This window comes from Sphaerodactylus townsendi, linkage group LG04 (assembly GCF_021028975.2).
Source record: "Sphaerodactylus townsendi isolate TG3544 linkage group LG04, MPM_Stown_v2.3, whole genome shotgun sequence".
Classification (NCBI taxonomy): domain Eukaryota; kingdom Metazoa; phylum Chordata; class Lepidosauria; order Squamata; family Sphaerodactylidae; genus Sphaerodactylus; species Sphaerodactylus townsendi.
The window spans coordinates 147,492,798-147,508,693 of NC_059428.1; the positions used below are offsets into that span (position 1 = coordinate 147,492,798).

At 46.0% G+C, this 15,896-nt stretch overlaps 2 protein-coding genes across 2 annotated transcripts in view; one reads left to right on the forward strand and one right to left on the reverse strand.

The window, feature by feature from the left end:
* LOC125431906 (myosin phosphatase Rho interacting protein) overlaps window positions 1-8,653 on the forward strand; it is an 82,944-nt gene extending 74,291 nt beyond the window's left edge. The window contains exons 20-24 of the mRNA XM_048495098.1: window positions 232-318; window positions 1,368-1,530; window positions 2,631-2,716; window positions 3,345-3,410; window positions 4,583-8,653. Coding sequence (XP_048351055.1) covers window positions 232-318; window positions 1,368-1,530; window positions 2,631-2,716; window positions 3,345-3,377 — 369 coding nt within the window. The 3' untranslated portion in view covers window positions 3,378-3,410; window positions 4,583-8,653. The remainder of the gene's footprint in view (window positions 1-231; window positions 319-1,367; window positions 1,531-2,630; window positions 2,717-3,344; window positions 3,411-4,582) is intronic.
* Window positions 8,654-10,952: 2,299 nt separating this feature from the next.
* On the reverse strand, window positions 10,953-15,285 carry PLD6 (phospholipase D family member 6). The gene is made up of 3 exons (XM_048494151.1): window positions 14,880-15,285; window positions 11,780-12,012; window positions 10,953-11,545 (listed from the first exon to the last, which is right to left on the reverse strand). Exons 1-3 carry the CDS (start codon window positions 15,283-15,285, stop codon window positions 11,381-11,383), a joined length of 804 nt encoding a protein of 267 aa, XP_048350108.1. The 3' UTR covers window positions 10,953-11,380.
* Window positions 15,286-15,896: the final 611 nt, after the last annotated feature.

Sequence of the window (15,896 nt, forward strand, 5' to 3'; positions counted from 1 at the left end):
GAACCATGAGGAAAGGTGGGGTATAAAGGCTTTGAATGAATGAATGAATGAATGAATGAATGAATGAATGAATGAATGAATGAATGAATGAATGAATGAATGAATGATGGGAGGATTATGCATATACCAGGAAATCGCTTAAGCTTTAAACGATACCTTTCCGTCTTTACCTAAAACGCCATTGCCTGGTTCTCTCTCCCTCCGTTTCTCACCCCCATCCCCCCTGGCCAGGTCCTGCTGAGAGTCAAGGAATCGGAAATCCAGTACTTGAAGCAAGAGATCAGTTCCCTCAAGGACGAACTGCAAACAGCCTTGAGGGTAATTTATTTATATTCTTACAGTCCTTTTTTTTCTTTTTGCTGAGACTGTCAGAGCTATGTAAGACATACACCAAGGGCCAGCATGGTGTCGTGGCTAAGAGGGTGGGCTCTAATCTGGAGAATCGGGTTTGATTCCCCACCCCTCCGCATGAGCGGCGGACCTCAATCTGGTGAACCGGATTTGTTTCCCTGCTCCTCCACAGGAAGCCTGTTGGGTGACTTTGGGCCAGTCACAGTTCTCTGTGGACTCTCTCAGCCCACACAGAGGCAGGCAATGGCAAATCACCTCCCATCTGGAGAACCCGGGTTCGATTCCCCACACCACGCACAGCCTGCTGAGTGACCTTGGGCTAGTCACAGTTCTTCCAGAACCTTCTCAGCCCACATGGAGACAGACAGTGGCAAACCACCTCTGAACGTCTCTTGCCTCGAAAACCCTATGGGGTCTCCAGGAGCCAGCTGTAACCTGACAGCACGTTCCATCACCTCTACATACAACCCTGAACTTCCATGGTGGTCTCCCATCCAAGTATTAGCCAGGGCTGACCCTGCTTAGCTTCGAAGATCAGGCAAGAGCAGAGGTGTAGCTGCAATGGGACATCTGGGCCGGCTTGCCCCAGGCGCCGTCATTGCAGTCACATGGGGGGCAAGGAGGGCAGGGGGGGCGGATGGGCAGTTCATGCCCCGCGTGCAGTTCCCCCTCCATTCATCACTGGGTAAGAGTTCCCTGGGTCTTTTCCTGAAATACTGTTGTGCTTTGAGTAGTCAATGTCAGATTTGTAGAAGAATGCTGTAATCCTGACTGGTAAATTGGTGGATATTTTAGGTTCTTGACTGCTCTACGAGACTAGTTCTGTTGGCTGCCTTCATGCCTCACTGATTTTTAACAGAAGCAGAATCTAGGAAGTTTCAAGTGTCTCATAATAATCCCTGGCATTGCGAGGAATTTGGTGCTTCCTAGGGTTGAATTCTGTTCTCCGCCTGTGTTTGTGCCGATGCCAGTGTCACAAATCTCTTTAACTGAATTACTTTCCCCCCGCCCCCCAGGATAAAAAATATGCCAGCGATAAATATAAAGATATCTACACAGAACTGAGCATTGTGAAGGCCAAGGCCGACTGTGACATTAGCAGGTTGAAGGAGCAACTGAAAGCCGCCACAGAAGCTCTTGGAGAGAAATCCCCGGAGAACACCACAGTGTCTGGATATGGTCAGTACTCTGTTAACAGATCGTGATGTTTCCTGCACGATGACTGGGTCACAAAAGGAGAACAGGACCAAGTTCAGTTTCCCTGAACTATCGGCCTATTTGTGCGACATCAACATTTTCATGCAACTTACTCTAACCTGGTTGGTTCGCCTTGCAGCGCAACTGTGTTTCTTCAGAGATGATCGGCATCAGCAATGTAAAATTCCCAGGAATTTGGAAGCTACCAGGGGCAAGGGGGGCAGAATTCTCCAGGAAAACAAACAAATTTGTGGGGAAATTGAAATATATGCTATCCCGTCCTATCAAACCAATGCATCGGTTGTAACTTAAAAGATTGTATTGTTCTGCATATTTGTAGAATTTTACAGTACTGATGTCTTTATAAGAAAAATAGAAAGTTTATCCAGTACATTAAAAAGAATTTCAAACTGCTTCATCCTATGCTACCAGAGCACATATATCCTACTTTTTGCCCATTTAGAGGTAGGGGGAAATGATTACTGGAAGCTAGAAAACAAATTCTGTAGTAAATGAAAAGGAACATATTTAAGGGGATGGAAATTTCCATATAATCAGAACAGGTAGGACTCCCAGTATATCTGCATATTAAAAACATCATAACACTAATAGTTGCAAGTATTATTTATACTTAAACCAAAACATTTTGAAAATGTGTGTCTACAGTATATGGAGGAGTTAGCTGTACATTGCCTTGCACAAATATTTTTGTTTTAAATGTTTTTGAGTGAAAACATCTCTTTTCGCTCATTCCAAAAGGGGGAAACTTGCTTTTCAGCAATCCCGCAAATTTCCCGTTAAACTATTTTGAGAGAGAAAAACACCACCTTAAGAAGCATTTACTAACAGTAAAAGAAAAAAAATATTTCTATACGAGGCCTTTTTTTTCCTATGTGCTTTCTTTTGGGAAATGGAAATTAAAGTGCTATGGGAGCGCGGGGAAAGAGGGGTTTTTTTCCCTGGGTCTTCAGTGCTCATCAAAGGTAGCTTGATTTGGTTTATTTCATGGGCTGGGCTGGGGGGGGGGGGTCTATGTGAGTGCTTTCAACAGCCAACATAGTGGTTTTGTCTTCCCTACCTAGATATCATGAAATCTAAAAGTAACCCTGATTTCTTGAAGAAAGACAGGACCAATGTTGGCCGGCAGTTAAGAAATATCAGGTCAAAGGTGAGTTTGTCTTTTTTGTACGGATTCTCTCCTCTCCCTGCATGGGATTTTGGATCCTTGAAAGCGGTCTGGAGTGTCAGGAATGAGTAGTAGGAAAGCGTGCCCAACCAGCCAGCCTGAATACGCTGAATGTTCCTACTCAGTGCTGAAGTTCCTTTGGCCGTGCTCACGCTGGTGCGGTTGGCATCCCAGTAGAATTGAAAGGAGAAAACAGGTGACTTCTTGTCCAGCAGCTGTAAGGTTTTGAGTAGCTGGACGGTCAAGTTACCTGAACCAGTGAAATGTGCATATAACTTTAGCAGACACATTTGGTGTGCAGTTTTATTTATTTGGCCTGGTCTGTGTCTTGCCTGCTTTTCCCGTGGGCTACTTTCCTTTGTGTGTTCACAGTCCACACAAGACCTCACCCCCTTTTTCTATTGGTTGTTCCCAAGTTGTGTGACGTTTCTTTCGACTGTAACATCATTTGTACGCAGAGCAAAAATGTAAACCTCTGACCTCAGGGGCCATGAATGCCACAAGCTTTAGTTCTCAGCAGGGGGCGGGGGACAGGCTTTGGAGCTCCGAGTGAACCTGGGATTTATGTCTCTCTCGTTTTTGTTTTTGTCTTTACTCTCTCCTCTGACAGTCTGTTATTGAGCAGGTCTCATGGGATAACTGAAATGCACCAGATTCAAGGGTCCCTGTCATATAGGTAATCCAGTCGGTTCCCACAAGTCAAACAGCTTCCTGATGGGCAGTCCATTTTATGCATGCCCAGCTCACACCTCATGGCTGATGAGAATCTTTCATTTCTTCTTCTTCTTTCTAATCACATAAAATTGGCCTCAGGTCAGGGGGTGGAAGACAAAAGTTAAAAATGCATCAAGCCGGCTGAATGGCTCCTTTTGTGGCTCTCTCCGCCCTCCTATCTAACCGACCTCCCTCGCCCAGAGGGAATTTCCGCACCTTCCAAAATGCACGAAGGGGTGCTCTTGAGGGCGCAGGACAAACAGGGTGCATGCAAAATCGAATGTGCATGCCTCAAACTAAACTTTCCTCAACAGGCAGTGTTTCCATACTTCTTAGCTGTGTCCTCGGGAATGGCTAGGACTGGTTTTGAAATACGCTCTTTAGAAAGAGAACTGAGTCACTTGTACAGGCTAACTAAAGTTGTATTCTCCACACAAACAAGTCTCTGCTCTGTAGCGTCTTTCTGAGAAATGGATGTTTCATAAACATCTTGACCCAAAATAAACTGTTCTGCCCACGCTTCTTGGTTTCTTTCCCGCTCCCCACTACGATGATTTTTGGCTTTCGAGATGACCTAGTAGTGGAAGAAAGCAGCCAATTGGCAGATGGTTAGAAATTGAGCTGATCTCTCTGGCTCAGCAGGCAGCTTCATTCCGAGGCTGGTGGGCGTCAGGCGTTTCTTTCTTAGAGGAAGTAAAACAAACTCTGGAACCATTTTGCTGCTGGCCACCCAGACAATTCTATGTGCCCAGCGCTTGTCAGTAAATCCACCTCAGGAACATCCTAAAGGTCTACAGAACAGAGCAAAGGCACAAAATTGCGGGAAAGGGGCGACTTTAGGAGCACGGCCGGAATCGTAAAGGCTTTCAAAGGCTCTGCCTCGCTTTCAAGATTATAATTCTCCCAGCTAATCATGCCTGTGGGCCACCAGTTCACCCCTCTCCACCTTGGATTGATTGACCAATAACACCACTCCCATCATGGTGCATTTCCTTACGCATGTCTTTCTGATCTCCATTGGGGGAGGGCTGCCATTCACTACCTCGCTGCCACCGCCAGATGCTAACCTTCCTTTCCAGAACCCCGTTCTAACTTTCTTTGTTTCCTCTCTCCCCCCACTCAAACTGTGTGCAGAGTCTGAAGGAAGGCTTGACAGTGCAGGAGCGCCTGAAGCTCTTTGAATCCAAGGACTTGAAGAACGACTAGCTCTCCTTCCTGCCCGGCTTGACCACGCGCACCTCCTTGCTTGCAGCGTCACAACACGAGCACCCGTTGATTTTCGTTGTTCCTTAGGACCCTCATTGCTGTTTTTGTATGGATGTGAAAGACACTGAGGCAGTTCTTCGGCCCGTTGGATGGACTTGCCGAGGGGCCGCCCTGACATATCAAGTTGAATCTTGGCTAGAGGTGGATGAGATTGGGGGGGGGGTTCTGCACCCCCTGGCTCCTCAGACAAAAGCCCTTCCTACTGTATACCCATTACACTAAGTGTCAGTATTACGGCTGGACAGCCTGTCAATAAGCTAGCTCTGTTTTACCAAATGCTTTGGTATAACAACAGGGCCCCGAGGGAGGGAAGGGGGTTTCGACACACTGTGTTTTAGCTCCGCCACTGTCAACACTAACCCAAGCACTTACGTACATGCTTTGAGCCAAATTTTTGTACCTCTGAAACAAAACTTGGGAGTCTGTTCTTTAGCATGGTTCGACCTGGATTGTAGCCCCAATGAGCAGAGCCAGCGGATAACCTTGCCTACTCTCTCTGCATTGTCAAATGATGGATTTATTTCCCAAATCTGTTTTAGAACCTTCTTGAGAAGCTTTCTTTGTAATCCGATCGTGGTGTAATGGACTCCTGCTTTTGGAAGAAGGATAATCTCCTCTTCCAACCTTCTGGGCGCCATACGGTTCCCAGGGGAGTCCGTTTCGGCTGGCTTCCACTGTTCCAGAGTCCAGAGTCGTAAATAGCAGGATACTTATCAAAGACCGGGCTTTTGGCCTGCTGACCAGTGAGGGTGTTCGAGGCAGTGCTGCTGAGGTCACAGCAGAAATTGGTGCTTGGCCCAAAGAGATTAATTCTCTGTACTTAGCTGTAAGATGGTGGGGCGGGGGGATACCAGGAGCGGAATCGCACATTGCAAAAGAAGTCTTCTGAAACATGGTGTTGGAGCAGCATGCAAAAATAATGAAGGCGCTCCTGTCAGTTCTTGATGCCATTGTTTTTTTCCTGCAAACATCATTTTTGGGGTTGAGACACCACACGGCAAAGTTCCAGGGATTTAAGCTCGGCAGCGGCTTCATCTGACGCTTATCTAGACTGGCAGTTTCAGGGAGAGGAAAGGGCCGGATGAAAACTGTTGAAACAAAAAACCCGTTAGGCCCGTGGACACGTGTGGCCGTTGCTGTTTCAACGAATTGGCTCTTTTGCTTTTTGCAGCTGTGGAAGAATGTACTTCCAAGAAGGGGCGCTGTCTTAGAACTGGACTTTGTTCATAGTTCTGTGCTTTCTTGGCGTGTGTCTCAGAAGTTCAGTATCAGGTATGAAAAAGGTGTCTTAATTTTTTCTACTCGGCGCCTCTCAGAACCTCTCCTTACCTCAGGTGCTGGAGAACGGAGGGAGAGAAGCATATTGGAATGATCTTTGTCATTACCTGGTGGGGCTAAAGAAGGAAAATGACAGGGCAGCCATCAAAGTAGTGGTTTTCGCGGTCTTTCGGCCCTGATAGTTCACTGACTGCACGAGCTTCTCGCTTATTGCCTTCTCTGGAGCTTTGAGAGAAACCTGGAAGGAAAAGGCCAGGCAAACAAATTGTCTGTTGATCCATAGTATCTTTTGAAAACATGAATGCCCCTCTCTTTTTTGAGAGCCTTCTTGACATTGGCATGCAAAGGGTTAGTCCGACCAAACTCCGTTTTGCTCATCTGTTAAGTGCTGCAAACCAGGTGCTTTCTACACATCGCAAGGCAAATCGGTGTTTTGGGAACTGTAGTTCTTGAGCGGCTCGAGGGCCGTATTTTCAGTTGCAACCTGCTGCATTTTATACACACCAACACGATGAAAAGAACCAGAATATGAGTTCTAGTAAAAACAAAGTTCAACAAAGATGGATGTTCAGTATAAATACACCTGCGTAAAAGCCTTCCTCAGTCCAGTCTATCTTCCTATCCCCCTACCGCACTTCTTTGGGGGGGGGGGGGATTTAATTCAACTCTGGTTTCCCCTCGTCCTCTGAAGAAATGAAAAAGGAGGATTTGCTTGTGCTGGTATGCCAAAAAAAAGAGAGAGAAAAATCCCAAGCAGGCTGTTTGCTTCCTGTGGCAGCGGCTGCCCAAGAGTAGCCGGATGAATTGTTTTAATAAAATGTTGCTTTTTGTAATGACGATATACTTGATTAGAATCCCACTGGACTTCTTTTTTTTTTTTGCGTTTTGGTGGTTCATATGCAGTACTTAAGTTTTGTCGTGAACACTCTAAGCACAGGCACGCTCCGCAGCTAACTTTTCCTTTGTAATTCCCTCCTCCCCATTTTTTTTTTAAAAACAGCTTTGTTAATTCTCTTTAAAATAATTTAAAACCTGTATAGTATTCAAAGCACGCCGTGTAAATATTTATTACTCAAAAACTAGTGGAGGGTTCTTTTGTTTTTGGTGACTATTTTTTTTTCAGATCTTGTTCTAATACAATGTCCTTTCAACTTGGAAAAGGAAATTAGTGTATCCTGATAAACTGTGTTCCCTTCCAGACCGTTTTGTTTGAATGTTATATATTTTTTAAAAATTCTGATACCTTTTTAGTTTTGCAAATAGCCTGTCCAAAGAACATGTGAAGTCTTTCAGAACTTTAAAATTACTTATCTTTACACTGATTTTCTTCCCTGTACAGTAATCTTATAAGTTGACAGTGGTATAAACTCTTGAGTGTGCAGATTTACTATATTTCTGTAGCGGTAATGGTGGTAGCAGCTACTCTGACACTAAGCATACACCAATATCCTTGCATGGTAACACTGTTACAAAAGTGAATTAAGGTTCCCATATATTAGGTCCAAGAGCCTTACTATGCTGTAGCCGTACAGGGACGTTGATGTCTACGAGGATTTCTGCAGACAACTTGTGTAGATGCTGATTCTATCCCGTCCCTTCCAAATTTCATGGCATGGAATTGTGACAGCATGGCAGAATAGTGTTAGTTTAAGATGACCGTTCAATTTACAGTTACACTTCCATTAACAGCTGAGCTGAGCCTTTACCACTAGAATATGGGGGGAAAAACCTTAGACATAGAGATACCAGTACTGCATGACTTGAGAAATAGTGAGGTCACCATATACAGTTGGCGTTTTGCTTTTGCTGGTGGTATTCAAGCAGCCCAGCCCAAAGCCATGCTTAGGAATCTACTAGATGGTGCATGAAACGGGGGGGAAAGGGATTTTGACAATAGATCCAGTTTGCCCAGTGTAGATGGGCTCAGAGAAGTAATTTGGATTAGGCATGAAAAAAGACATGCGCAGCCACCGTAGCTTAAAATTGCAACGTTCCTCTGTAATTAATTTTTAAAAGCCAGCCTCAAAATCCACATGCTGGGTTTGAGTGACGAGAGCATATAGTGGTATATTTCTCCGACACGGTACTAGTTTGGACAGGATGGCCTCGACGGACTAACCACCACTGTAGTCTGGAAAGAAAGGGAGTAGGGAGGCTATCAACTTGCCTAGGTGACAAGCAGACCCGTGCTCTGTCAGGACAGTTGATGCTCTTGAAAAATCAAAGTCGGAGGATCGTGTTTTATTCCCAGTGCTCAGCAAGATTCCGAGGCAAAAATGAGGCCATAGCGGGTGGCGATAATGCAAAACCACGAGAGACGCACATTCAAACAAAATCGCTGCAATGAGGAAAGGAGCTTTGGTCTCCACAACCCTGCCTGTATGATTCCGTTCATTTTCATTTGGCAAAGAATTGTGAATTTCCTGCTGGGAGTATGAAAAGTATCTTCCTCTTTATTTTCACGCTTTGAAAAGAGCGGTCTCCCTCTTCAGCGGTTCACTGTAATAGAATTGTCACTTATGTCGCAGTATTTATTCCTTACAAAATCTTGTGTGACATGCTAGGGGTCCCATGGATGTAGCGCTGATGATTTTTATTTTGTAAATATAATTACTTTACTATACATAAAACTATATCGTAATAAACTATTTTTGCACCACTCTTGGCATGCTTTGGAGAAGATTTTTGTTTCAGACAGTTAATAAAAAGGTCAGGAATTACCAGTCCAGTGGTCTTGGCATCCCTCACTGTGTCCCTGCCCTTGCGAAATGCAATAGTTGGCATTAGGAAACCCCAAGCCATAATGTCAGAATGCACGCTTTACTCCATCAAAAGCTTTGGCACGCCAGCACCCACCTCGTCAAAGAGAGTGTGTGTGCATCTGCTTGGCAGAAGCAATTGTTAAATGTCATGGTGGCACCTTAAAAGAGAAACAATTTATTCTTCAGAACAGCAGCCCAGTCTAGTGGTTGTTTGCACAGCAATGGGGGATTGAGGGGTACATCTTGTGCCCGGGTTAAAATAGAAGAAGAGTCTGGATTTATACCCCCTTTCTCTCCAGTAAGGAGACTCAAAAGGGCTTACAATATCCTTTCCCTTCCCCCCTCACAACAAGCAACACCCTGTGAGGTGGGGCTGAGAGCTGAAGAACTGGACTAGCCCAAGGTCACCTAGCTGGCGTGTGTTGGAGTGCACAGGCTAATCTAGTTCCCCAGATATGTCTCTATAGCTCAAGTGGCAGAGCAGGGAATCAAACCCAGTTCTCCCAATTAAAGTGCACCTGCTCTTAACCACTATGCCCACCATCATGCCGCAAGCTACATGGGCATGGAAAGGTTTGAACCCTCTTCTCCACAATACAGGGATGTCAGGAGCTCCAGGCCACAGCTGGAGGTTGGCGACTCTGTCATCCAGCTCCATCCCACATCGACTCGCCAGTTGACTTTTCATGGCACAACTTTCTACTTGCTGTCCTTGATTTGACAGTGGCTGGCCTCAAATGTGGACGGTCCGGATGCTCTTGGAAGATTGTAGCGCACGTATCCCACACGTATCCGAATTCTCTCTCGTTCATGAAGCTTTGCACCCTGACCTAGATGGTCCAGCCTACCCCACTCTCATCTGAAGTGAAGAAGGATCAGCACTGGTCAGGACTTGAATAGGAGACTGCCAAAGAAGTCCAGGGGTCACGACGCAGAGGAAGCAAGAACAAACCGTCTCTTGCCCTGGCAACCTTGCAGGGCTGCCATAAGTCAGCTCACAGAACTTCAAGTCTGCCACTTGAGATTAAAAATTATTCCTGTTCAGATGCTAGGTTGAGTTTTATGCAAAGGTTGAACAGCAACAGATTATTCCTAGGGAAAAAAGGCTCGTGCAGCAAAATGTAGGACTTATATATTTTATTGAAACTCAAGTTTCACAAAAGTACTGCGATTTTGTGAATTCCAGTCACAGGAAAAACATGATATTGCAGATGAATTTATTACACAGTATATTATGAAAAGAGCGTGTGTGTTTGAAATATGTACAATTTTTACTGAACACAGAAACTGAATAAATCTGCTCTGAAGCTTATTGTGCCTTTGAGGCGGCAATGAAAATCTAGCAGTGTCTTAAACCACAGACACATGCAACCATGATTGCTTGTCCAAAAACATTAAAACCAGGTTTCCCTGCTTGGGGAAGGAGACAGCTATTTTACTTGGCTGCATGGGTTACAGACTGAACATAACTTACGAACATCATCAACAAAATCAATAGAAACCCATGAAAATCACCTAGTAAAATTCTGTAGAGATCTTTCCTGTATAGGAAAACAAACCTAGCTCTACTTGGAAAAAAAAATCTTTAAACCACAGTGAAAAAAAACTCTTAACTTGCAGAGATCACTGTTTAAGAACTTAAAAGATGTCAAGCTCTTAAAATCCATCTACGTTTCCCCCTACTGTTTTAAATTTTAACACAAATATTGCTGGGAGAAAAGTCCCTAGCAAAAAAAAAAAGTGATGGGCAAACTATGATGCAATTATTAAGCAAAGAACATGGGACGAAAAAGGTTTTCTCGGGTTTTGAAGGACACTCTCCCCCGCCCCGCTCCACCAAATGCACAAGACTTCTTTCCAGACACACCAAACCTTTCTCTTACATTTGAAGCAAGCCATCTTTTGATACGATGATGGCCTTTAGATGAGGGGGAAATGGCACCGTTGGCAAGTTATCAATGCCTTCCACAAAAGTCCAGGGGTTTGCAGATTCCCTTCAAATGCAAAATTTAAGTTTGCCTTTTCAGAACAAGGCCTGCTTATCTAGAGAAACAGCCCAATGAATTGGCGCAAACGCCCCCAAACTAAAAACAGCTTCTTTTATTTTAGCACCATTGTAGGAAACTGACTGCCATGAACAAAACATTGCCCTAAATTATATTAACCCATCCCTAGACAAACCTACAGGTTATATAACACTGAAAGATTATGATCACACTCCAATGCAGGCAAATATCATCTACCCATCTGAAAACAAAGCACTTCTGACCTGTGAAGAAAAGGTGCCAAGATGTGTTAAGGCCCCATCACCACCAAAAAGAAAGGGCTCTGCAGGGTAGTGGAAATTCACTTTTCCTAGCTTTGCAGAACTAGTCAGACAAACATGGTCCAAGAAGCAATCATCTTTTCTGGCCCATTACAGGCGTTCCTGAATTACTGGAAGCCAACCCGGAGAGCGTTCAGGGGGCCACACTTATAGTAGTAAGTTGCAGCCCTCCATGGATACTCAAGACTCCTGTTCTTTCCTGCCAGTCCTTGGAGCTAAAGCAATAGTGTTCTGACGGGGAAGGCCATAGCAAGAAATTTCCCCAAGCACCACCAAGAAATCCTGGGCTAGTTTCAAGACTCAGAGGATGACAAAGTCAGACTGCGAACGGTGGACATGAGGTGAGACTTGTACGTCTTGCTGAGGCCCGTCATCCAGAACTTCAGGAGTTTCACATTGTCCTCCTCGGTGGCGCCCCAAATGCTCAGCAGCTTCTGGGTATCCTCCTTGGGCCGGCTGTCTACTCTGGAGAATTTGAAGAGAACCTTCCCTTTACCATTTAATGCAGTTTAAAAAGAAGCAGAATATAATATTCCCAAATGCAATTTAAAAAATTACAACAAAAACAAAACAGCTGAGCGACAAACCCACAATTAACAAACTTTTTTCAACTCCCATTCTTATTTATTTACTAGTGATAAAATATTATTTTTTCAACTGCCTTTTCCTCTCGGGCTCACATTTGTTCTCTTTTCGTACCTCTTTGGAGAAGAAGTTGTAATTGGCTGGATCATAGTCTTCCCAAAGCTTTTCAAATTCCGCTTGATAACATTTCACCCACTCGGCGTCTTCGACTATCAAAACGTTCTCCCTGTTCTGCTGGATGGCTTGCGAAGTCCAATTGAGGGATCCTGTGAGCAGCCACCTCTTGTCTATGATGGCAAATTTATGGTGCATGTAGCCGCTTTCCTGATCATGACGTACCGGAATCCCTGCACACACAGAACAGACCTGTTACAATTTTTCTAAGATCTGGCTTCTAGGTGTGTATCTACTGCTAACAAACGAGCATTTAAAAAACAGCATGGGGAAGTCTGGACTAAGGAAGAGCAAAAACATTTCTAAATAAGAATGAAAATGAATGAAAGGGCATGGATTTTGTTTTACAGGCTGGGAATAAAGCAATGGCGTGAACATGAAACCCTCAAAAAGGAAAACCAGGCTGAAGCTGATTCGCTAGGAAGGCAGAGCAACGGCCACAGATCTACCTTACAGGGCTGTAATAACAGTCCCTGAGATGAGTGGAGAGTGGTAGGGTGAGCAAGCATGGCAGTTAGGGGTAGGGATGCCAGCCTCCAGGAGGGGCCTGGAGATCTCCTGGAGTTGCAAGAGATCTCTGGATGAAAAAGATCAATTCTCCTGGAGAAAAAGGCACCTGGGGGGAAAGGCTCCTGTGGCGTTGATGTCCTTCACCTCCCGATTCCACCCTCCTTGTGTGCCACACCCCAACATTTTCCCCAACCCGAGATGGCCATCCCAGTTAAGGAAGGATGTCAGATGAGGAACATGGACATACAGCTGGGAATCCACCCAGTCTGTCAGACCATCTTTATCTTTATATATAGTGTGTATATATATATGTACATATATGTGTGAGTGTATATGTATAGGTTAATAACCCTTTCTGCTCACTATGGTGAGTGTATATGTATAGCACATACACAGCATATAAATACACGCACACACTACGTATAGTGTGTATCTGTAGTGTGTGTGTATACACACACACACACACACACACACACGCTATATACCGTGTTTCCCCGAATATAAGACAGTGTCTTATATTAATTTTTGCTCCCAAAGATGCGCTATGTCTTATTTTCAGGGGATGTCTTATTTTTCTGTGTTCTGTTCGTCGGGCATGCTTCCCAACAAAAACTTTGCTATGTCTTACTTTTGGGGGATGCCTTATATTTCGCACTTCAGCAAAACCTCTACTATGTCTTATTTTTAGGGGATGTCTTATATTCGGGGAAACAGGGTAGAGATTGTGATATAGTGTGTGTGTGTATCAGCAGGGTCTCATAGCATATAAATACACTAAAAATCAGCAGGGCCTCATAAGTATATAAATACACGGACACAACATGTATAAAGTGTGTATCTGTAGAGCGTGTGTATACACACACGAGCTATATAGAGACATGCTATATAGCGTGTGTATATATGTCCAGTTGAATTGCACTAGTCCAGCAGTATCCAACATACATACATACATTGTATAGTGTGTATATTTCAATCTGCTGGATCAAAAAAAAGTAAACACAAGGAAGCTATAAACCTGATACAGAAACATAGGCCAGTCACACACACACAAACATACATAACTCAACCTGACCTACCAGACAGGGTTGTCATAAGGCTGAAAAAAGACCTACCAGACAGGATCAGAAGGGGTGTGCTCCCCCAATAAAAATCAGCAGGGTCTCATAGTCTTCCAACTTCATAGTTCCCCTATTCCTATCACCCTTTTCAGTTTCATTTCCTTTTACTATTTACGTTTCTACCCAGTCCTCCTTGCTATATCTTCCACACCCCTCCCAGTGCCTGTACCTTCACACCGTGTTTCCTCGAAAATAAGACAGTGTCTTATATTGATTTTTGCTCCCAAAGATGCGCTATGTCTTATTTTCAGGGGATGTCTTATTTTTCTGTGTTCTGTTTGTCGGGCATGCTTCCCAACAAAAACTATGCTACGTCTTACTTTCGGGGGATGCCTTATATTTCGCACTTCAGCAAAACTTCTGCTACGTCTTATTTTCAGTGGATGTCTTATATTCAGGGAAACAGGGTATAAGCATCTTTTATACGTGCTTCCATATTTTTTACCAGCAAATTCTTTTAAGGATATATATTTCAAATGTACCTCGCTTTAAAAAAATCTTATCTACTTGATGACTAACGTGGGTGTTTTGTTAAAAGGATTATTTTTTAAAAGATAGACTAGGTCCAGGTTTGAAGGAACCTCTGGATACAAGCCAAAAAATTGCATGTGTCCAATGGAATCGCATGTGCCCAAGGAATTGCATGTGTCCAGTAGGATAAGAGCTGGCATGGCCCAGCTCTAGTGGATAGAGTAGGGGTGGCCAACCTATGGTATTCCAGATGTTCATGGACTACAATTCCCATCAGCCATGCTGGCAGTTGATGGGAATTGTAGTCCATGAACATATGGAGCACCATAGGTTGGCCATCCCTAGGCGAGAGTGTTGGACTGGAACCCTGGTAGACCTGACTTCAAATCCCCCCTTCTATCATGGCATCTGAAGGCTCGTTACAAACTCTTAGTCTGGCCTAACCTTACAGGTTGTTGTTATAGGGGCAACGAGCAAGGGACCAATGATGTTCTAAGCCACTTTTGAGTCCCGGCTGGGGAAACAAGTGGGATTTCAACCAATAAGCGCAAATGAATATGTAGATGAGGAGAGGAGTGGGTGGTTTGAGACGGATGAATGGGAGGGGGCAGGGGTTAAAAGAAGGCGGCTTGGGGGGCATTATCCTTATTCATAGGTGTCAAACTCGCAGCCCTCCAGATGTTATGGACTACAGTTCCCATCATCCCCTGCCAGCATCATGCTGGCCATGCTGGCGGGGCTGATGGGATTTGTAGTCCATGAACATCTGGAGAGCCGCAGGTTGCAGACCCCAGAAATATACCAATAAAAATATTTTTTAAAGGTGCAAGGGTCTTTGTTCTTTTAGCATCTGGAGGGGCCGCGTGTCTGACACCTGCGGATGAGAGAGAGATCCTTCCCAGTCCGGCCATCCCGCCACGTGGAGGGTCTCGCCCCAGTACCGGCCAGGCGGAGGGCGCCGATCTGGGAGCCCCGGAGGGCCATGTAGTCGGCGTCGGTGATCACCCGGATGCGGACGCCTCGGTGGTGGAGGAGCAGGAGGACGCGGCGGAGCTGGTGGCTGGAGAAGGCGAAGAGGCAGAGGTCGAGCGAACGGCGGGCGCTGAGCAGGCGGGCCACCAGGCGGCCGAGCGAGGTCCGGTCGTCGTGGGGCAGCGAGCACAAGCACGGGGCCCCGCCCTCGGCGGCCGCTATCTGCCCCTCGACGCACGACAGGCGCGACGGGAAGAACAGCGCCTCCCGCAGCCGCCGCGCCTCCCGCCGCCTCAGCAGCCACTCGACCAGCAGCTCGCAGCCGACGGCCGCCGCCACCGACGCCAGGCCCCACCACAGCCCACGTGGCGCCATCGCTCCCGCCGCCGCCGCCCCTCCGGCTGCCCCTGCGCATGCGCCGCGCTCAACCGCCGCCAACGGGTTCTCCCGCGCTTCCCCCCCTCGCCTCCTTATTGGTGGGGATGGCAGAGGGCCTAAGGACTCCGCCTCAACACCTTCCCGCTGCGCATGCGCCTCGCTCAACTGCTGTCAACGGATCCGCCCCCCCCCTCCTTATTGGTGAGGATGGCAGAGCGCCTCTCCTTAAGGACGCCGCCTCAACACCTCCCGGCTGCGCATGCGCCTCTCCCAACCGCCGTCAACGGATTCTCCCGCGTTCCCCCGCCCCTTCCTTATTGGTGGGGATGGCAGAGCGCCTAACACCTCCCCGCTGCGCACGCGCCGCATTCAACCGCCGCCAACGGGTTCTCCCGCGCTTTCCTCCCCCTCGCCTCCTCGTTGGTGGGGATGGCAGGATCAACTCTGGTTAGGACTGGAATAGGAGACTGCCAAGGAAGTACAGGGGTCACTATGCAGAGGAAGTAAGAACAAAGCTCCTATGTGGCCAACCTATGGCACTCCTATGTGGCCATCCTGGCAGGGGTTGATGGGAATTGTAGTCCATGGACATTTGGAACGCCATAGGT

What these genes read in the sequence shown, in the direction of transcription:
- PLD6 (XM_048494151.1), bottom strand. Translation starts at nt 15,285, where the DNA reads ATGGCGCCACGTGGGCTGTGGTGGGGCCTGGCGTCGGTGGCGGCGGCC. An exon ending in CGGCGCCCTCCGCCTGGCCG is followed by an intron (nt 12,013 to 14,879) that starts GTACTGGGGCGA and finishes CTGTGTGTGCAG; the next exon opens with GGATTCCGGTACGTCATGAT. An exon ending in ACAACTTCTTCTCCAAAGAG is followed by an intron (nt 11,546 to 11,779) that starts GTACGAAAAGAG and finishes CAAATTCTCCAG; the next exon opens with AGTAGACAGCCGGCCCAAGG.